We start from the raw sequence: 23100 nt of genomic DNA, 5'->3' as shown, positions 1-23100 counted from the left end.
AATAATAATAATATTAATATTAATAATATCAAGTGAATTATCATAAAAGTAAAAGTAAAATTAAAAAGTTTAATCTACTATATATATATATATATATATATGTGTGAATGTGTGTGTATATATATTTAGCAAATGAAATATTTAAATTTAAAATGGATTTTTTTGTCGTATAATATAATCTAAAAAAAAAATGGCATAATTAAGTTGTTTAGATCAAATGCATATGCAAAATTAATTGAAATTGACGTAAATCGATACCGAAACATAAAACCCCTTCTTCTTCTTCTTCTTCTTCTTCTTCTTCTTCTTCTTCTTTGTCTTCTTCTTCTTCTTCTTCAATACACACATATGAATCATTTATTGTGATTATAAACGTCGTATGAACAATTTTCAGTGTTCTCCTCATAACATCGTGAGACGTTCTCAAGGAAAGATCGTTACTTTGATTTACTTTAATTTCGAACGTTTTTCAAATATTTTCATAATTATCGGTTAATCAGTTTCGTTTATAATTGCATACGCGTGTGTGTGTATGTGTGTGTGTTTGTGTGCTTGTGTACGCATGTATGAAAAATAAAAAAAGTTTAATATATATTTAAAAAATTAATATATAATATTGGCCTTTAGTTGGTTTGTTGATGTTGCTGGTTATTATTATTATTATTATTTGATAAAAATAACAATGTCTACTACTACAACTACTACTACTACTACTACTACGCCAGAATCATTGAGAAAACTTTCAACAGGATTGATTTTTTTATGCATACTTGGCACAATTTTGTCATATTATGCATTCATCGTAGAAACTACGAAGGAACGTGATCAATCTTATGAAGCATTGTGCGATATTAATGAATATATGAGTTGCAGTAGAGTAGTGACGTCCGGGTAAGTCGGTTATCATTAAATGTTATCATCTAGTTTCTTTTTTTTTTTTTTTTTTGGTTTTTTTTTTCCATTAACTTTGAGAACGCAAAATTTTCGTTAGATTCTATCAAAATTTTGATACTTTTCAATTCAATTTTTGTGTGTGTTCTTTTTTGTTTCATTACAATCATTTTTCTTTTGTTCATTTCATATATACATGTATACATATATACATGTATAAAGATAAAAGAACACTTTGTTATTATCATTTAAATTTTTTGTTCTATTAAGGTTATATACTGTTTTTCAATAGAAAGTGACTTTATCGACTGTGGTATAAAACGAATCGAAATGTTAGATAATCGTATGATAAATTATACTTTTGTTCGATTATTTTTTTATTCATTTTCTAATTTAATAATTATTAATAGACAATTAGTTTAAAACATTATATTTTTTATAGTAGAAAGTTACCTTATCGACTATTGACAGTCTACCTTCTCTGATACTTTTCCTTTCATTAAATTTGTAAAGGGAGTGACATTACCGACTGTCGGTAATTATATAATTATTTATTGATTTAATTTTTCTTTCTTACTCAATTTATTAAATAAGATAATAAACATTTAGTTATATTTCATTTTCATTATTATTATTATAAATATTTTTACAAGAATACAATATAATTAACGACTGTCGGTAATTTTGTAACATTTTTTTCAAATACCTTATCATATTAATGAATAATAATATAAATAATTAGTTAACTAAATACATAACGTTAAAAATAAAAAAAAATAAACAATTAGTTTATTAAATAATTATAAATTAAAATTTCAGATATGGCAAAGGATTAGGATTAATACCAAATAATTCTCTATTTTATTTTCCAAATAGTTTATATGGTTTGGGATTTTATCTTTTAATAGCTGGATTGAGTAAGTAAATTTTGTAATTTAAACACATATTACAATTTTTCTTTTTAACATTTATAAATCTGACAAAAAATATATATATATATATATATATAATATTTTTAATTTCAGGTATGATAAATGAACATTCTAGCGTGATCACGATTGTATTTTTAGGAATTTTATCAAACATCTGTTCGGTTTATCTGGCATACATTTTATATTTATTACGAAGTATTTGTGTAATTTGCATAAGCACTTACATCATCAATGCCTTTATCTTAATACTTGGTTTGAAAAAATTACGAATATTGGGAGAGGAAGTTATCAAAAAACCAACAAAGAAAAAAGTTCAATAATTTCAAATCAATGGAGGATAAAATGTAATAATAATCATTGAACCAAAGAAAGTTTTAATCACATTTGTTTTAGATATACTATACACACACACACATATATATATATATATGTATATATAGAGAGATATATTTGCCATTACTTTTTTTTGTTTATATTATTCTAATAAATATATATTTATTGTAATTGTTTTAATTCGTTTTTTTTAATCCTATTATTTAAAACATTCTATTAACATTTGTTTACACGCAAAAAAAAACATAGATTTTCGAAGGTTATGTCAAATGAGGGCTTGTTAAATGGAGATTATTTGTACTACGTGATACATTTTCGAACGAATAAATTTTATTTTTGAAAATAATTGCGCAATTAAATATGCTCGAGGGAAAAAATAATAATAATAATAAAAAAAAAAAGAAGAAAATTCACATTAAAAGAAAACTCGAAACAACAAACTTGCAAAACAAAACAAAAAGAAAATCATTTACAGTTACAATATTATCTTAGGTTAGAAAAATCTTTAAAACAAAAAAGAGTAAAAATAAATATACAGAAATAAAACAATGAAAAATACACACAAACGTATTTAAAAAAAAAATTACAATGAAAAAAAATTTTAACAATTATATTCAACTCTTTTCTATTAACCTTTAAACAAATCCCTGTTACTACGACTGATACTAGCAAGAATTCCAGGACTTTTTAACGGTGGTGTCTCGTCCAAACGATTCAATTGTAAACTTGATTTATACGGTAAATTCAAATTATGTTTATCAATACGATTTTGATCAGCTTCTATGTTAAAACTTTTGCTACGTGCTAAATTTGATTTGTACGTTCTTTCAGGTTTAACAGGTGGTGTTGATAATGATGGTGTTTGATGAGATTTAGATGTTACAGCATTTTTAATGGATATATTAATCATACTGCCATATTGTCTTGAAGGTGTTATCATACCACCAGATGTATTATTCGTACTAGCCTTTTGAAATTGTAACCTTGACGATGAAACATGTTGATTATTCGTTTTATCCTCTGACCTCATCATATTCCTTGGTAAAGTTTGAACATTCCTGAATTGTTCATCCACCTCATACGAGTTTGTCAAACGACTTGTTGATTTGCTAAACCTGCCGAGTGAGTTGGTGACGACACTGGACGTGTCCAATTGATCCAATTGAATTGAAAAAAAAATGTAAACAAAACAAATCCGATAATCAGATTTTTCAATGATTTAATTGACCAAAAAAAAAAGAAAAAAATGAAGAATAAGCGACAATGCAAAATCTTGAAGTTGACTCTTAACGATTCACATGCTAGATTGTTTTATTTTTTATTTTTTATTTGTAATCCCTCATGCATCCTTCACCTAAATTCGCAGCTAGACGATACAAATAAGCAAAAGCATTCGATTGCTGTGTTTTTAATGTCATTCCATAAGTTATATTCTGATCACCCCCATATTGGTTGTGTGTATTTTAATTTGGTTGTTGTTGTTCTTGCTGTTGTTGCTGTTGTTGTTGTTGTAGTTGTTGCATATAAGATAACCCATGATGATTTATTTAAAATAGAATTTACCTGTATTCAGTATTATCGATGGGTGTTCCTGTTTTGGTCAGAATACGAGTTCGAGTTGGACGTTTGGCATCTTTGTAACCTCTTTCACGACCATAAATGCTACCACCGAATGGATCCTCACCTAGGTAATACCTTTGAACAGGTGGTATTGTTGCAGTTGTATCATTTTTTTGAATTTGATCATCACGATTGTTCGGACGAGTTGGTTTATTCGATGTTACTTTGGTCACCACTGTTGTACTATTTCTAGGTGACCTTGGTGGTCTCTCAGGTATACGATTTTCAATCTCACGATCGTTGAACAATGGAATATTTTTATCGATTACGTTGTATTGCATGTAAGTTGATCCATCATTGTCAGTTTGGGTTAATTGGGATACGGAATTGTTTAATTTTTTGTTTTTTCTTTCTGTACTGGCTGAACGTAATTTGCCAACGAGTTTACGGAATGATTCACCTATCTTGTATTTCGATTGATTGCTGGTACCTGTTGTATAAATAATAACAAATTGTTAGAACTGTAATTCAATCATTCATTTGTTATATATGAAATAAAAAAAGTAAGGTTATGTCGTATGTAAATTAAGATAATTGAGTTGTACTACAGCGCCATCTATTGAAAAATTACACTACCTAAAGAGTTAGATAACCTTTAAATAATAAATGTTGATTTAATATAATTCTAAACTATTTTTAGTAAATTATAACAACAAGCGAAATAACACCACAATTAAAATGAAATAAATAAAATAATAATAATCGAAAAAATAGAAATAATAAGGTTATGTCGTATATAAATCCTAAAAAAATGTAGGACGTGAATATAGCTAAATAATTGAATTGTAATACAGCGCCATCTATTGAAAATTTACAGTACCTAAAGACCTACGTAACCACTAAATGATAAATCCTTAAATTAAAAAAAATGAAATAAAAAATTTCATTAAAATCGGTTGTCAGTAATTTCGAAGTTCATTGGGAAACAAACAAAATGTGACACTGAATTTTTAAATATATTAAAAAATATAAATATTGCAATTACTTTTAGATGATCTTGGTGATGGATTTATTGAATTATCGTTCATTTTCTTATCCTCCCGAACGATCCTAACTTGTTTCGGTGATGCCGAACGGGACCTTGGGACGATTTGTTTTTTACGAGTATCACGTTCAACAGTTTGTTCTTGAACATCCCTCGTTCTACTTTCCCATGTTCTTTGAACAACTTGAACTGGACTGGATGTTCTAATCGTTGGTGACTCATTCGTTATCGTTTTCTTAACTATTCTCGAATGTAACTGTAATTGTAAACAATTAGAATTCATTTGAATGAAATGATACCATTGATTAAATTTTATTTTGATCAAACCTGTTCTTTGGGTTTCCTACGTGCTGGGGGTGACGGTGTAGCACGTTGTTTATCATCATGACAACTTTCCTGATGTTGTTCCCGTCTTTTAACCGACTCGTAAGTACGCGAGTAACTTGACTCGAATTGATTTTTCGAATGTTCACGAGAATGACCATTAATTCGAGTTGTTTCCAAATGTTGAGATGAAGGTGAACCCGTTCTTCGATGATTGTTATCTTCCTTTTCTAAATTATCAAATGAATCATTTGAATAATCTGTTCTTTTAACTCGTTTTCATACAGGTGCCGGACATATCCGGCATCTGTTTAATAATTTGCTTATATTAACGCCGTATATAACCGTCATCTAACTAAATACATTCAAAATACTCGTAAAAAGATGTTTAAGTAAAAAAAATGATTCAATTGTTGCTTATACTATCGCCGTATATATCCGTCATCTAACTAAATAGATTGAAAATACTCGTAACGGGATGTTTAACTATAAAAAAAAGGATTCAATTGATATTTGATTAATTAGGTGTACCTTTGCCTTGGTATCTTTCGGACCATTCACTGATACCATGAAAATAACCACCAGATGGTGAATTTGAATCACGAACAATGTTAGTAGCTGAATGTTGTTGATGACGATTAGGAGAATTTACGTTCTGATAATCCCTTTCTCTTGGATTGCAGGATTTCATAGTTACGTGTATGTAACTTGTATTAGTGTTAGGTATGAAAGGACCATCATCAGCGTCTATGGAACCGTGCGATGAACGAGACTCGCTACCAAAGTGACTTTCTAACCATTTCGATGTCTCGAATTTCCTTGCCTCATCTTCCTCTTCCAAATCCAATGGTTTCTTTGTTAATGCATCTTTTCTTGCAGTTGGAGTACAATCCGTTGGAAAACCTGGAATTATATTAATAAATAAATTGTTTAATATTGTTGTTGTTGGTTTTTTTGTTGGTTTTGTTGTTGGTGTTTTAATTTATCGTATATAGGGTAATCAAATAAAATATAATTTAAATTTGTGTACATATTGTGTTGTACAAATTTTTAAATTACTCTATGGTTTACAATTTTTAATATTATGTTATTGCAATAATTAATAAATAATGCTAAGGTTATAATTATTAAAAAAAAAAAAATAACTAGAGTGTTTTATAGTTTGCATAATATAATTAAAGTAATAACAAAAAGAAAATGTATTTTTATTGAAATTGTTTTAATTAATAAACGTCATGTTTTAGTTAACAAATACCATAAAATGTTAATTTAACATTTATACAACAATATATATTAAAATATATTAAATACGAAATAATTTACCAGCATGTTTATGAATCCTAGTAGTTCTCATATTGTTTGATTGGTTAGATGGTTGGGGTGGGGGTGAAGACGACGACCAATCCCCGATTCGTTCACCTTCCGTCGTCTCAGCGACGTAACGCATTTCACGTGCAATTTTTTCACCACCCGATACGTAATCGACAACGTCTTCTTCACGTTTTTTGATAAACCTATGTGAACCTTCTTTTTTGATTTCTAAAACTTCGTCCTCGTCGTTGTCGTTGACGTCACCGTTCTCGTCCGGTACTTCGTCGTCGTTGATCTAATACAAAAAAAAGGAAAAACAAACAAACAAATTAAAAATTAAAAATACATCTTGTGACAATATGGCGTCCTATAAAGTGAATCATAAATTGCAAGGAGTGGGGGTGAGAAGGAACCCTTCTATTAAGTTAGGTTAAGTTAGGTTAATTTAATTAACAATTAAATAAAAATTGGGACAAATTGTTTTTTCTTTTTTATAAAATTGCAATGTTTTACAATACTGGATAACATAATTTATAATTTCTGTCTTTTAAAATTGCATATTTTTTAAATTAAATTATTTTCAAATAATGTCTGACGCTAAGGAATAATATAATAATAATATTATTATTAATAATAATAATAATATATACTAATATAAATATAATAAAAATAATATTAATATAATAATAAAATAATAATATGATAAAATAAAATAAAATAAAATTAGCTAAGTTATGATTTTGAAAGAAAAATAATAACAAAATAATAATAATAAAATAATAATAATAAAATAATAATAATAATAAAAATAATAATAATCTATGTCTCATATAAAATACAGGACATTTTCTAAGAACTTTTTTATTATGTAAATAAAGGGTTACACCTGTATATTATAAAAATACAATAAATACAAAAAAAACAAAGCAAAACTAAATAATAAAAAAAAAAATATAAGTGGTACCAATTTCACGGTAGAACGGTCGTCAGGATTTTACTTACTTATTGAAACGCGATTTCTATTATATATTTCTTTTATATTACTTTCTTTTTTCTTTTTAGTGGAGGAACAGGGGTAGGTAAGGGGGTAAATATGGGGATTAGTATAATTTTGTTGTTGTTTTGTAATTTACCTCCTCGTGCTCGACAGTTTTCTTTTTCTCCGTAATAATTAGACCATCGGATTTGAGTTCCTGTTTTTCTAGGGTCTTCTCAGTGTCGATAACCTTGTTCGACCTGGTGGTATGCTGCAATATCCTTGGTCCTGTTTGTGGTGCAATTTGTTTTGTAGATTCGGCCAATGCTATTCTAAGATCGCCACGATTATTTTGAACAGCTTTTTGGTAAGCCTGGTTGTTTCCAAAAAAAAAGAAAGACAAAAAAATTCACATCCGATTACAAAACAAACAAAAAAATAGGTTAATACAATGTAGTTAATTGAAATTTTGTATTTTTTAATATTTTTCTATGTTGTTTCTTTCTTTTTTAATTGTTTGTTCTATTTTATGACGAACAGTTGAAATAAATACGAACAGAATGAATTAAAACGATTAAACTTGGTGATTTCAATGCCGGGGGAATATGAAAAGTGATACGACAAACCACTCGTTGAAATCACCGGAAAATTTCTAAAATAATACGAATAAAATTAATGAAAAAAATATGAAAAAAGAAAAATTATTTATAAATATATATATATATATATATATATATATATATATATATATATATAACATGAGAATTTTATGATGAACACAATTTATGAATTAAAATAATTAAACTCGGTGATTTCAATGACCGAGTGATATGAAAAGTGACACGACGAACCACTCGTTGAAATCACCAAATAATTTCTAAAAAAATACGGATAGAAATAATTTCTAAAATATACAAAATGGAAATTATTTATAAATATATATATATAACGTGAGAATCTTATGATGATCACAGTTTATGAATTAAAAAAATTAAACTCGGTGATTTCAATGACCGAGTGATATGAAAAGTGACACGACGAACCACTCATTGAAATCACCAAATAATTTCTAAAAAAATACGGATAGAAATAATTTCTAAAATATACAAAATGGAAATTATTTATAAATATATATATATATATATAACATGAGAATTTTATGACGAACAATTTAAGAATTAAATAAAATTAAACTCTGTGTTTCAATGGTCGACGGATATAAAAAGTGACAAACCACTCGTTGAAATCACCAAATAAATTCAAATATAATACGAGAATAGATGTAATGTAAATTATTAATATATATATAACGTGAGAATTTTGTAACAAACACAGTTTAAGAATTAAAACGATTAACATTCGATGATTTCAATAACCAAGGGATCTCAAAAGTGACGACAAACCACTCGTTGAAATCACCGAATAAATTCAAAAATAATACGAATAAATGTAACGTAAATTATTAATGTATATATATATATATAACGTGTGAAAGAGAAAGAGAGAGAGAGAGAGAGAGTGAGTGAGAGTGTATGTGTCGCAATAGTAACGATTCCCGACCTTCGCACGTAAGTTGACCTTGACGAACTACTGCGAACCTTCTCAACGACGTTAAAACGATGACGATGCGTTTATCAATCCTTCTTCATAGTTGTAGTATGTGAAAGTAAGTGAGAATGAAATGGATAGATAAAGATAAAAATACAGATAAAAAGATAGAAACAGAAAGTGATCACATTTTTGCATAATGTCAAAAAAAAAAAAAGAAATAAATAAATTCGAAATGAAAATCAACAATTTTTGTAGAAACAAACAAAATGGAAGTTATATAACTCGATTGAAAAGAATATAAATATGAAAAAGAAATAAATAAGAATAAAAATGAGACAAATAAGATATAGATGAATAAAAAGATGAATAAGAGAAAGAAGATGAAGAAGAAGAAGAAGAAGAAAATATCTGTTTAGATGGAGAACCCATTTATGACAGACGAACGAACCGCGACGAAACAGCTGCTGCGACTGCGGTCGTGGCATCTCGTTCGTACTCTTTCCTTAGTTTCTTATTGGGTGAAGGGAGAACAAAATCGAGAGAGAGATCATCGACTTCTACTTACTTACATACTTCTATACCATCAGATAGAAAGAGAAAGATAGAAAGAGAGATAGAGAGAGAGATAGAAATAGTGTTTTTTTTTTCTTTACCCTCTCTTCTTACACCACTAACATTACCACAAATATCACTAACAACCACTACCATTAACTTACCATCGATATTATCATCATAATAATTATAAATAACAATGCTATTGTTATCATCAAATATATTATCAAAATTATTATTAATAATAATGTTATTTATCATTGTCGTTTACTATTGTGTTAATTAATATTACTATAGTTTTTAGTAATAATAAAATAATTGATAAAAATTATACACACTATCAAAATTATTATATTAATAATAATAATAATTATTATTATTATTATTTAATAATATATTATATATTATATAATAATTGTTATTAAATAATATAATTATTTGTGGTTGACTATTATTTAAAATAATATCACTATAATTTTTAGTAATATAACTAGTAAGTTATATACATTATACAACTAACACAATAATAAATAAAACTATAAAGAATTATACTTTCAATATTATTTATTATTATTAATAATAATACCATAAATTGTGATCTACTATCATTTAAAATAATATTTCTACACTATTGCAAATAATATCACAGAATACTTATTAATAATAATCACCTAACTATTACAAATTACACAACCAAAATTATTATTATTAATAATAATCATATATTTCATAATCCCAACACCAACAATATTACCTGCATTTCCTATCTTTCTATCTAATCAACACACCTGTTGCTTTCGTGTTAACACATCAAACCGTATTAATTGCATTATTAATTAGTATAATTGCAGATATTATTCAATTAATTAAATTCTTATCATAAATAATAAATCAAACTTCATATTTGATATATTTCCAAGTAATTTACACTTAGTTCAATAATATTGTTTAAGATTAGTTTTATCAATCATGTTAATAAACAATTAAGATTTGTCATGTTTCTCTTTCAAAAATGTTTCATTTTAATAATTAAAGTTCAATAATGAGAATTAATGGTGTTGCAATGAAAATAATTTGATTGTTTGATTATTATTGTTCTATTGTTGTTTCATTTGATAATCATTCATAGGTATAATACTTTCAGTATTATTGGAAAGTGTGTACCATTTTCTATTGCATTACCAATCGTGAGCAATGAAAGAGAAAAAGGGGGAATCGTTACGAAGGTATTCATGAGGAAGATGTTGTGAAAGCAAGCAAAGAATGAATTTATTCGAAAAAAAAATACAATTCCTCGACCTTTACTTAGCCCTTTAAACAATATCCGAAGAAATATGAGAATTACTGTTATTATTATTGGTTAATAGGAGGATGAGTGAAATGCAAAATGTCGAGGTGTTAAATGCAACTTTCAAAATTCTCTCCTGATCTTAAAAATGAAGTTTTATCAAATATAACAATTGTTTTTATTGTATCAGTTTGATAAATGTGTCAATTGCAATTGAAAAAGCTTTTTATAGGAAACTATGAAGAAATGTGAGAATTGTTGGTTTGGGTTTTATCAATATTATTAAAAGTTTTAAAGAAAACAAGTGGAATTAGAAATGTGGGTGTGTCAATTGCAATTGTGAAACCTTTTACAACACACTAAGAACAAATATGAGAATTATTGGTTTGGGTTTTCTCAATATTACTAAAAATATTTATTAAAATAGGTGGAATTGGGAATGTGGGTGTGTTAATTGCAATTGTGAAACCTTTTACAACACACTAAGAACAAATATGAGAATTGTTGGTTTGGGTTTTCTCAATATTACTAAAAATATTTATTAAAATAGGTGGAATTGGGAATGTGGGTGTGTCAATTGCAATTTAAAAAGCTTTTTACAGCAAACTATGAACAAATATGAAAATTGTTGGTTTGGGTTTTATCACTATAACTGCACGTTTTTATGAACATAGATGGAATTGAAAATATGGGTGTATTAATTGCAATTGTGAAATCCTTTTACAGTTAACTATGAACTAATATGACAATTGCTGGTTTTCATATTACTACAATTCTTTAAGAAAACAGGTGGAATTAAAAATATGATTGTGTTAATTGCAATTGTGAAACCCTTTTATAGTAAACTATGAACTAATATGAGAACTGCTGATTTGTGTTGTATCAATATTACTACAGCTATTTATGAAAATAAGTGAAATTAAAAATACAGGTGTATAATTACAATTGTGAAACCGTTTACAGCAAGCTATGAACAAATATAACCATTGCTAGTTTTCCTTGTATCAATATTACTGCAATTCTTTAAAAAAACATGTGAAATTGGAAATATGAGTGTGTCAATTGCAATTATGAAACCTTTTACATCAAACTAAGAACAAATACAATTGCAGGTTTTCATTCTATCAATATTACTGTAATTTTGTACAAAAAAGATAAAATTTAGAATATAAGTGTATCAATTGCAATAGTGAAACCTTTTATATCAAACTAAGAACAAATACGACAATTGCAGGTTTTCATTCTATCAATATTATTGTAATTCTGTACAGAAAAAGCTAAAATTAAGAATATGAGCGTATCAATTGCAATTGTGAATCTCCATTATATTAAACTATTAACAAATACGACAATTGCTAGTTTTCCTTGTCTCAATATTATTGTAACTCTTTACAGAAAAAGATGATTTACACACATTCTCAATTATAGATGTGTCAATTGCAATTGTATAACCCCATTACATTAAATTATGAAGAAAATTACGAGAATAAGCTGATTTTTCATATTCCTACAACACTTTAAAAGTAAAATCAGATAAAATTGCAATTGTAGGTGTATTAGAATTTATATTATACCTCGTCGGAGATATCTCCAAGTTGTTGACGATCCTCAGTTTCAAGTCTTTCCTCAATTTCCTCCCGACTTTTGACAATAGTTTCGTTAAGTTCCTTTTGAACTATACCGTCAGTTGTTTCTTTTCCAGCTACCGGCCATTCGACTTCTTGTGGTTGATCACCAGTCGTTCTTCTCTAAAATATATCATACAAATTTCTTTATTTTAACAATTTTTTCTTTCGTTCATTTTTTTCTATTTTATTTCTCAAACAAACCGAACAGTTAATCCTCCATTTGCATTCAAACGACGTCATTCAAATTCACAGCGATTTATTATCGTGAAATTATTTTTATCTTTTTATATGCTTCACAAGGTCACGTGTTATTCTTGGTTTTTACAATAGTCAAAAATAAAAATAATCAAATTCGATCCCACCACTATTTTCTTGTTTTTTTTTTATTGGTGGGGGATTTGGGGAAAAAGTTTCTTCGTCATTTTTCTTTGGTTTTCTTTTTTGTTGTTTTTTTTTATTTTTTTTTTCAGGAAGGAGTCAAACAATAAAACTTGTGTTAAATTATGTTCTTTTTACCTCTTCAGTAGTGTGTTCCTGTTGTTCAACATCTTCAGTAGTATTGGTGGTAACAAATGGTCCAGTATCAACGACAACTTCACCATCTTCCAATACAACTTGTCTTTTAACTCTCGTCTCTATTTGTCTGGTAGTTGTAATTTCTTTCTTTTTACGTGTCTCCCATTCTTCTGTTAACAATAATAATCAAAACTAATCATACTATACATCTATATATATATATAAGCTTGAAATATAACATTTTCATTGTGTCTTTCAAAAGTTCATTTCCTGTACTACGAATGAACCAGATGTTCTACAAGATGAAAACAAATAAAAAAAAAAATAAAAAGTGAATAAACGTTTTGTAGTAACATTTAAGTATAGTGTTTATAACGGGGATAACTTCAGACTTGACTGAACAAGAAGAAAACCGATAATGATCGGAAGTTTACTACTGGTAATATTTTCTTTCATCATCATCATGATCATCATCATCATCTTTTTCTATGAAACTAAGAGTACAAACATTTTTGTTTTATATGTTATATAGGAATGTTTACATTTGACATTTCTACAAATGTTTATTATATGATGTCATGGATATATTTAAAATATTTTATTTATATTTAATACATTTTCTATGATAAATTTTTAATGTAGAGTATGTAACAAGAATATGTTAGTTACATGAAAAGTAAATTTTAATGAAATTTTTAATATGTAAAATGTAATATGTTAAATATCTGATCTCATGTGTATTCATATCAATTTAATATATAAGTTATATTTATTATATAGTTTTATTATATTTATAACAATATTAATAAGTTTATTAATAAATAAAAATAATTATAAATATTATATTATAATTATTATATATTTTTATTGAAATAATATAATAAATATAAATATTATATTATATAAATAAATTAAAATAAATTAATAATAATTAATACTAATATATTAATATAATATTATACATATATTATATATAATTTAGAATATATCTTCTTAATATATATAAATTATGTGTCAAGTTGTTTGTCCGCAATGGACTCCTAAACTACTAAACCGATTGTAATAAAATTTTGCACACTGTATGCAGTTTCATTCAACTTGAAAGATAGGATAGTTTATATCTCAATTTATAATCGCAATATTATTTTATTGCAAATTATTTGTTTATTAACAAAGAGTCATGATTATCTCTGTTAGTTCGATAAGATTCTAACAGATGGCGGTATAAGGTAATTCGTTGACTGGATTTAGTAAGTATCCAATAGATGGCGCAAAAATCGAAAGTAAGAGATTACGATATATAAAATTTAATCAAGCAAAACTTTGTTCTAAAGGAGTACATTCATTTTTGTACATGTAATGACGTTAGACATTGTAATAACTTTTTAATAAAAATTTTTATCAAAACGGTCCAGATTGTTACAGCTTATTCAAAAAAAGTTTGAAATTTTCGAATTAAAGACGTGTGTATCGGACTGATTGTGAGCCACAGCAATGCGTGGCGGGGCACAGCTAGTAATAAATATATTATAATAGAAAAATTATTATATAATATTATATTTATATATTAACATGTTGACGCCGGCGCCGATTTTCAGTGTCTGCATTTTGGGGCGGCACTCGAATCTAAGATGCGCTTCATCTGGCGGCGCGTGATTTTTGCTTGTTCAAACCTGGACCAAGGTGGACCACCGGTGGTACGCGCCGCCCGATGGGACCGTTTAGCGCGAGCCACCGGTGGTACACGCCGCCCGATGGGACAGTCAAGCGCGAGCCACCGGTGGTACACGCCGCCCGATGGGACAGTCAAGCGCGGGCCACCGGTGGTACGCGCCGGCGTGAACGTGTTAACATAAAATATTATAATTAATTTTAATATATAATTTATTATTATATGTTAATTTAAATATTCAAGATTTCTAAATTTAAATTTATAAAATATTATTTTTATTTTTTATAATTTTATTTTATAAATTATATCGTAATATTTATTATAATATTATATATTTATAAATTAAATTTTTATATTAATACTGATTATTAATTAATGAAATATTTAATATCATTCGTGACATAATTATATTAAATTTCATTTAAGCTAATAATATTGAATATCTGTTAATCCTCTTAACCTAATTAGACCCCTTAAAACGTATTAGTGTATGTGATTGGTAGATTGATCAATTTTAAATTTAAAATTTTTTTTTGTATCAAGTTCTTCAAAAAAAAAAAAAAAGAAACAAAAAGATAAATCAATGAAACTATCATGCATAAATTAACAAACGTTTATAATATTATATAAAATATAGTAATGCAAAGTGTTTACCTTCTTTGACCAATGCCACGGAATTCTCAGGGTCAACCTAAAGAAAAACAAAATATTAAAATAAAATAAAAGATGGAAAGTTATGTTTAAATGTGGATAACTGGTTACGAAGTATCAAGAATAAATGAATCTTTTTTATTTTTTATTTTTTTTTATATTTGTATAATCTCGTTTGACTATCTCACTTGTTGATACTTTACACATATGTATTTATATATGTATATATATATATATATATGTAAAATACTTACGAGAATTCCATGATGATTTGTCGTAGGTGGTGGTCGAACTTCGTATCTACGTGTTGAAATGACCTCCATCACAAAATCATCTCTAAACTTGGCCTAATTTCTTTTTTATATTCCACTTTAATATTATTAATGGAAATTTAATAATTTTCAAGTTATCTGTAAATAAAATTGTATAATTGTAAATTAATTTCAATTGAATTTTGTCAAAAGTGTTGTCAGATAATTATTAATATTAGGTTATTAACTATGAAATATCTGATTACTTGGATTATTTTCATCTTGAAATCAGACATTTCATATTTAATGATCTAATAGTAATTGATATGAAAACAACAACAAAAGAAAAATAAGAAGAAGAAGAAGAAGATAACAAAAAATATGATAATTAATAATAATATAAATTTATTATTTATTTTGTAATAAATTCTAAAAATGTTGTTATATATTTTATATATTTAGAATATAATTAACTTAATATTATTTATTTTATTATGATAAAATATAAAATTTATTTAATTTAATGTAATATAATAAATAGTATAATTATATATATATATATATATATTTATAATTTATATTTTAATTTTATTTTATTTTATTATATATATCTATATATATTAATTTAACTAAAATTTTACAAATTAGTTAACAAAAAAAAAAAAAATAATAAAAATATAAAACCAAACGTAGGGTATTGGGATCTGTAGCACTTGAATACGCTATCTGGTGGCTAAAATCAAAATTAGAGTAGATAGGTCAAATTGCTACGTCACGTGAGATCTCTAGCACTTGAATACGCTATCTGGTGGCTAAATTCAAAATTAAAGTAGATAGGTCGAATTGCTACGCCACGCCCCTGCCAGAGATCCCAATACAAAAATTGATATATAATTTTATTTATTATTAATTAAATATAAATACATTGTTAAAATTTTCATATATCACACACATACACAGACACACATACATGTATGTATTGATGTGTGTAATTGACAATTGAATTGAAAAATAATAAAAATATAAAATCAAACTGTGAGGAGTGTAAAAATTGCTAATAAACAATTTTATATGTTATTAATTAAGTAAAAATAAATTGATTAAAAATGTTCATAGTTCATAGAATAGAATAGATAGAAGATTCATCAAGAATAACGTTGACAGGAGGTATAATAATTCATCGGAAGAGACTGTATATGGAAGTCGAAGGCCGCAAACGGTACGCGGACGGTACGCGGGCGATACGCGGGCCTGTGGTCTTGGCCACCTCGATATGGGATTGTATGGGATTGCTATACGATATCGAGATGGTTTAAAGACATGCGTATGCCACGATCGACTGCTCGAATCCTTCGATCACATTGGCGCCGATCACTTGGAACGAATCATCTAATGCATTCTAATGCATTCTAATGCATTCTAATACATTCACATATTTTTTCTCATCATCAAATTTATCTCGTAAGATCAATTAATCATTGTTTAATATTTCTAGGGTTTATTTTCTCTATTATTGTTATTTTATTTTATTTTATTTTATGTTGCTTTGTTTTGTTTTGTTTTGTTTTGTTTTGTTTTGTTTTGTTTTGTTTGGGATTATTACATATATTTATTATTTTATTTTATTTTGTTTTTTTGTAATTGATATTTATTTATGGTATTAGTTTTATTAATATTGTATTTTACATTATTATATTTATTTATTTTTTAATTTTATTTTAACTTATTTTATTATATTTTATTTTATTATATTGCATTTCATTAATTAGGATTTATTTGTAGTATTATTTTATTAATATAGTATTTTACATTATTATATTTATTTATTATTTTATTTTATTTTATTTTATTTAATATTTTTTATATATTTTATTGATTTATATATTATAATTTTAGTAATTATTTGAGAAATATCTTTACATTTAAACGAATACAATATGGTCGCCACATATTTCTTTACGATGATATTCTTTTTTAAATTAATTACAATATAATTAAACAAAAAATAGTTTATTTGTTCTATTTATTATTTTATACTCATTTGTTATATATCAAATTATTTCTAATCAATTTTATTAATTATTTGAGAAATATCTTCACATTTAAACGAATACAATATGGACGCCAAATATTTCTTTCTGTTAATATATTCTTGTGAATTTAATTACAATATAATTAAACAAAAAATAATTTAAATAATTTTATTATTCTTATTCTATTTATTATTTTATACTCATTTGTTATATTGAATTATTTCTAATCAATTTTAATAATTATTTGAGAAATATCTTCACATTTAAACGAATACAATATGGCCGCAACATATTTCTTTACGATGATATTTATTTTTTTAAATTAATTACAATATAGTTAAACGAGAAAAATTCAAGTATTTATTATACTAATTTCAAATACATACTTAAATAATTAAGATAATAATCTTAATCAATTATTCTCAAGTATATTATTAATTATATTAATTAAATTTTGTTCCTTTTCAAGGAAAAAAAGTATCGCGTGTATATCTTAAATAGATCATCAGGTTAGATAATTCAGATAATTAAATGATAAATAAATAAATGACTTCTACGCCAATGTATACTAACGTCCTTGCGGTTTAAATTACGCACGTGCTGCTCTCCCTGTCGTGCCAGGGACAGGTACGTAAGTGTTCGCATATTTTTTATTGTTTTTTTTTTCTTCTTTTTTTCTTTTTTTTATTAATTGTACTGTCATTTTATATTTTTTATATTTTCTTTCTTTGAAAAAAAAAAAAAAGAGAAGCGTTAAATCGTATCGTTTAAATAAATGAATCATGCTATTAAATGAATATAATTATAATATTACAATTAAATTATTACAATTTATTAAATTATTATAATTTATTTATGATTATTTTTCTTTATATTTTTATTAAATGTCACGCCTACACAATGCTTATAGTAATTCAATTTAGTTTAATAATAATCACGTTAAAATTGTGTATATTTATGTGTGTGTGTATGTGTGTGTGTCTTGTGTGTTTTGTTTGTGTATGTTTTGTGTGTGTATGTGTGTTTGTGTGTCAGTTTTATACCTTGTTATGGTTAGGATATGCAAGTGACGTCAGAAAATGCGTCATGCGAATCAAACTAAATAACTTTTACGAGGGCGTGCTTCGTAATAGTAGTAGTAGTAGTGTAGTAGTAGTATTAGTATTAGTAGTAGTAGTAGTAATAGTAGTAGTAGTGTTGGATTACTCAACTTGACGTAATTGATGCGCTTACTATCTTTAACTTGTCTTTCATTTACGTACCTACACACATCTGTGTTTTATTACTCCCTCATCTTCCCCCTCCATTGAATAAAAATGTGAAGTAAAAACAAAAGAAAACAAAAGAAATATAATATTGTTATTTAAAAATATATTGGGATCTCTGGCACTTGAATACGCTATCTGGTGGCTAAATTCAAAATTACAGTAGATAGGTCGAATTACTACACCATGTGGGATCTCTAGCACTTGAATACGCTATCTGGTGGCTAAATTTAAAATGAGAATAGATAGGTCGAATTGCTACGTCACGTGGGATCTCTAGCACTTGAATACGCTATCTGGTGGCTAAATTCAAAATGAGAATAGATAGGTCGAATTACTACGCCACGCCCCTGCAAGAGATCCCAATATTGCAATAAATTATATAACAATAAATTGAATAAATTATTAATAAAATAATTCATAATTATAATTCAAATCATTGTTATAAAGTAAAAACAAAAGAAAAGAAATTAATTGAAATATACATAAAATTGTTATTTAACAAATTATTGCAATAGACGATATAACAAATGATTGAATTAAATATTAATAAAATAATTCATAATTATAATTCATATTTGTTGTTATAAAATAATAATAGAAATGAAAATAATTAAAATATGTATATGAAATTGTTATTTATAAAAATATTGCAATAGATTTAATTTCTTATATTAAAATTTTAATTTTAAATGAATTTTTTATATTAAAAATTAAAATTTTTAATTACAAATTAAAAATAAAACTAAAATTAATTTTAATATGATATATATATATATATAACAATTAATCAAATTAATTATTAATAAAATAATTCAATAATTATAATTCCATTTATTGTCATAAATATTGTTCGAGTTTATATCAATTTTAATTCCAATTTTAATTTTAATTTTAATGAAAATAATTAAAGAAAAAAAATGGTGACAACTCCAATAAATAATATATTATTATTATTATGATTATTATTTAATTGTTTATTATTTATTAATTTAATAATTATTTTCTTTATCTTCTTTGTCTTCTTTGTATTTTTGTTTGGTAATTAATTCGAAGACAATTATTGATCGTTGATTGTTTTATGATGGAATTGAAATCACCGTGATGGCATAGGAAAGGTCCAGTGATTTGAATGCGCGGATAAAGATGACCAACGAGATTTATTTGTAAGCGGAGCACGCAGGTGGGACATTCGGATGGGATGACTGTTGTCGTGGGTGATATGGGTGCGACACAGAACACGTGACCCCATCAAGGACGTTGCCACATTTGCAATTAATATTAAATACTTGAAATAATTCAATTGATCTAACTTACTCATAAAAATTTTTTTTTTTTTTTTTAATTTTCTTCTCACAAATTCATTTAATCATTCACATAAAAATAACAATTTAATATAAAATAATAAATTACAAATTAACAAATGAATAAATTTAATTTTTTATTAAAACAAAATTGACACAGATTTGTAATTTTATTTTTAAATTTATTTATATGTAATATTTTTAATAATTATATATAATTATTTTAGAGAATAATTAATGTGTTAAACAAAGATTAATTTAATTTTTTTTATTAAAATAAAATTGACGCAATTTATTTATTACATTTTTTGTGTGGTTATTTTGTTTTTTGTTAATATGTCACATTTGTAATTTTATTTGTAAATTTATATATATATATATATATTTTTTTTTTAGAAAATAATTAATTTGTGTTAAATTATTTTTTAAATTGTAAAAATTATTGGATTATTTATAATATTATTATTTGTATAATTTAAATAATATAAATAAAATTAAATATATAATTAATAATATTATAATTTTTATAGCTGAAATAATATAAATAAGATTAAATATAATTTATTATATAATTATTTATATAATTGAAATAATATAAATAAAATTAAAAATATAATTTATTATATTATTATTAATTTATATTATTTCTAATACACACACACACACACACATTTACCACGAACTATAAATGACAGTAGTAATTTAATTCTGGAATAAAATTGATCGTGATACGTGATAATTTGAAATAAAACGTGTCGTCACTTAGAAAACGAACGTGTCAGTATTTTGCATTGAATTCAATGAGAAGATTCCCATCGTTTCTCCGTACTACACAGTTTCAGATTATGTAACCAACCGACAATATCCTATCGTTTGGCAGGAAAAGTTAAGCCCAGGTAAATGATAGATAAATTTTCTCAAATATTACTTGCAAAATTTTACATCACTCAAAACCAACTAATCCTCCATGTTTTTTCCTTTAATTTTTCCAAAATTTCGTAACGAATACAATAAACTAAAAAAAAAAACAACCAAAGATCAATTTTCCAGACTCACCTGTTGCTTTGATCGTTGATTGGTTGAAAAAAAAAAAAACAAATAAAATAATTCAAACAATGTTTACACGTAAACCAACACAATTGTTGAAAAAAATGTTATTAATTTTTATAATATTATTATTAAACTAAAAAAAATTATTATAATAAATAAAAATGGCACACACACACAACGAATAGCGTTGAAAATTATTTGAAATAAATAAATTGCCGCTTATTTTAATTGCGTATACCTTGCGGAGCGGTTGCGGTACAGTCCGCAAATACCGCGTACATTCTGACGAATCCACAGAACCCGCGTGAGTCGAATACGACGAGTCTCGAAGATACGCGAATACACACGAACCTCATTGCCGATTTAATTCTCAACCAATCACCATCAATATCATCGAATAGAATTGCGCATGCGCGTGTATACCAATCGCGAATTACAAAGTCGTACAACAACCTGTTGAATTTAAGCCCTGAAGGGTTTTTCGAATGAAATCGGTCAGTGGGTCGATACTTTATTTACTTCTCACGTATTTATCCGTCTATCTGTCTGTCTGTCCGTCTGTCTGTCTGTCTGTCTGTATTTGTGTGTGATGACGTCAGTAACATGTCATTCGATTTCTTCCGGTTTTTAGAGATTTCAATGTTGAAATTTGTTTTCAAATTTTTATTGGGGACTTTTGTTTTTGAATTTTATAAATAAAAAATTGTTTTTTTTTTATGTTCTTTTTTTGTAGAGGGTTAGAATTTGGAATATTTTTTTGACATTTATTATTATTGTTAATTTAATATTTAATTTTATTAGTTTTATAATTTTATTTATTGTTATTAATATATTATTATTTATTAAATATATATAAATAATAAATACAATATATATAATAAATATAATAATAAATATAAATAATAATAAAAAATATAATAATCAATATAATAATAAATTTAAATAATAAATAATATATATATATATATATATATATATATATATATATATATATAAAATATAATTATAATGTTTATATATTATTAATAAATATATTATATATTATTATATATTTTTAGATATTATTAATCAATTCATATTAATAAAAAATAAATAATAATTAAAACTTTACCCATTTCAATTATTTTGTTAAATAAAAAAAAAAAATTGGTACACAGACTGAAAAAAAATGTGCAATAGTCAATGAAGAATTTATATTCGAAACAACGACTAATGGCATATATAATAAAAACAATCATTCATTAACATTAATTACATCCTGTGTTCTGACGCAATGCAAAAAGAATTGTAAATATCTTTAACAATTCCTTATTCTTTTCTTTCTTTCTTTCTTCCTCAGTTCAAAGTCTTCCGATATTTTAATATTTGCCACATATAAAAGGAAAAGTAACAAAGTATGTATTAGAAATATGTTTTACGTTTACATTAGATTATAACAATTTTTTTTTCTACGAATTCTGTGTTTGTAAAAATCGATAAGAGATTGAAATTTGTTTGAAATATTTGTTTCGTTAGTAAACAATTTTATTTAAGATTTATCTTATGATTAGAAAAAAAAAAAACTATATTATATTGTATCTCGAAAGTCAAAACGCATGCACACACACACACATACACACGTTTCAAGATGTTTATTGGGAACAAATATGAACGATAAAACGTGTGAAGAATTTATCAAAGATTCGAATTTATGAACTGCTAACAGAGATATCCTTTTTTTTTTAGTATTTTCTTTTCTAAAAAGAAAAACGGGTCTGTGATATTTGATTCTTGACCTAAATAAACTGTCAATTTTAAATGACAGGTATGAGAAAAGAAATGTTAACAATGGATGAATTTGAAGATGATTCCGTGACCGATGAAATGGTCAGGAATTTTTCTTTTGTTATTAAAGAAGTGTGAAAAGGAAAATAAAGGAATTGTAAAATTCGAATAATGACCTTGAAATATTCTTTTGAGTAAAAACT

The 23100-nt window shown here is 25.5% G+C and overlaps 2 protein-coding genes across 3 annotated transcripts; one reads left to right on the top strand and one right to left on the bottom strand.

Annotated features, from left to right (window-relative positions):
• The first annotated feature begins 113 nt into the window (after nt 1-113).
• Vkor (Vitamin-K epoxide reductase) lies at nt 114-2327 on the top strand. The gene is made up of 3 exons (XM_015322613.2): nt 114-891; nt 1711-1808; nt 1917-2327. The coding sequence occupies exons 1-3, from the start codon at nt 683-685 to the stop codon at nt 2141-2143; spliced, it is 534 nt and encodes a 177-aa protein (XP_015178099.2). The 5' UTR covers nt 114-682; the 3' UTR covers nt 2144-2327.
• chas (chascon) lies at nt 2316-21669 on the bottom strand. 2 transcript variants are annotated; one of them, XM_089173774.1, is made up of 12 exons: nt 21372-21669; nt 15485-15640; nt 15234-15270; nt 12908-13077; nt 12338-12511; nt 7530-7745; nt 6409-6691; nt 5617-5988; nt 5089-5315; nt 4762-5017; nt 3720-4206; nt 2316-3295 (listed from the first exon to the last, which is right to left on the bottom strand). In XM_089173774.1, the coding sequence occupies exons 2-12, from the start codon at nt 15551-15553 to the stop codon at nt 2785-2787; spliced, it is 2802 nt and encodes a 933-aa protein (XP_089029900.1). In that variant the 5' UTR covers nt 15554-15640; nt 21372-21669; the 3' UTR covers nt 2316-2784. The 2 variants fall into 2 exon arrangements, with proteins under 2 accessions (XP_089029900.1, XP_015178100.2); XM_015322614.2 differs by having other exon boundaries at nt 21140-21447.
• Between the last annotated feature and the right edge of the window lie 1431 nt (nt 21670-23100).

This window comes from Polistes dominula, unplaced genomic scaffold, assembly GCF_049000335.1.
Source record: "Polistes dominula isolate Pdom_NZ unplaced genomic scaffold, Pdom_raw_medaka contig_75, whole genome shotgun sequence".
In the NCBI taxonomy this organism is placed as follows: Eukaryota; Metazoa; Arthropoda; class Insecta; order Hymenoptera; family Vespidae; genus Polistes; species Polistes dominula.
Note: the sequence above shows the minus strand (reverse complement) of the source record. Positions and strands in the feature narration are given on the sequence as shown.

Excerpts from the sequence above, each read along its gene's own strand:
- Vkor (XM_015322613.2), top strand. The coding sequence starts at position 683 with ATGTCTACTACTACAACTACTACTACTACTACTACTACGCCAGAATCA. Across the intron at positions 892-1,710 it reads AGTAGAGTAGTGACGTCCGG|ATATGGCAAAGGATTAGGAT; the intron begins GTAAGTCGGTTA and ends TTAAAATTTCAG. Across the intron at positions 1,809-1,916 it reads TCTTTTAATAGCTGGATTGA|GTATGATAAATGAACATTCT; the intron begins GTAAGTAAATTT and ends TTTTAATTTCAG.
- chas (XM_089173774.1), bottom strand. The coding sequence starts at position 15,553 with ATGGAGGTCATTTCAACACGTAGATACGAAGTTCGACCACCACCTACG. Across the intron at positions 6,692-7,529 it reads AAACTGTCGAGCACGAGGAG|ATCAACGACGACGAAGTACC; the intron begins GTAAATTACAAA and ends TTTTTGTATTAG. Across the intron at positions 5,316-5,616 it reads CGAAAGATACCAAGGCAAAG|AAAAGGAAGATAACAATCAT; the intron begins GTACACCTAATT and ends TTGATAATTTAG.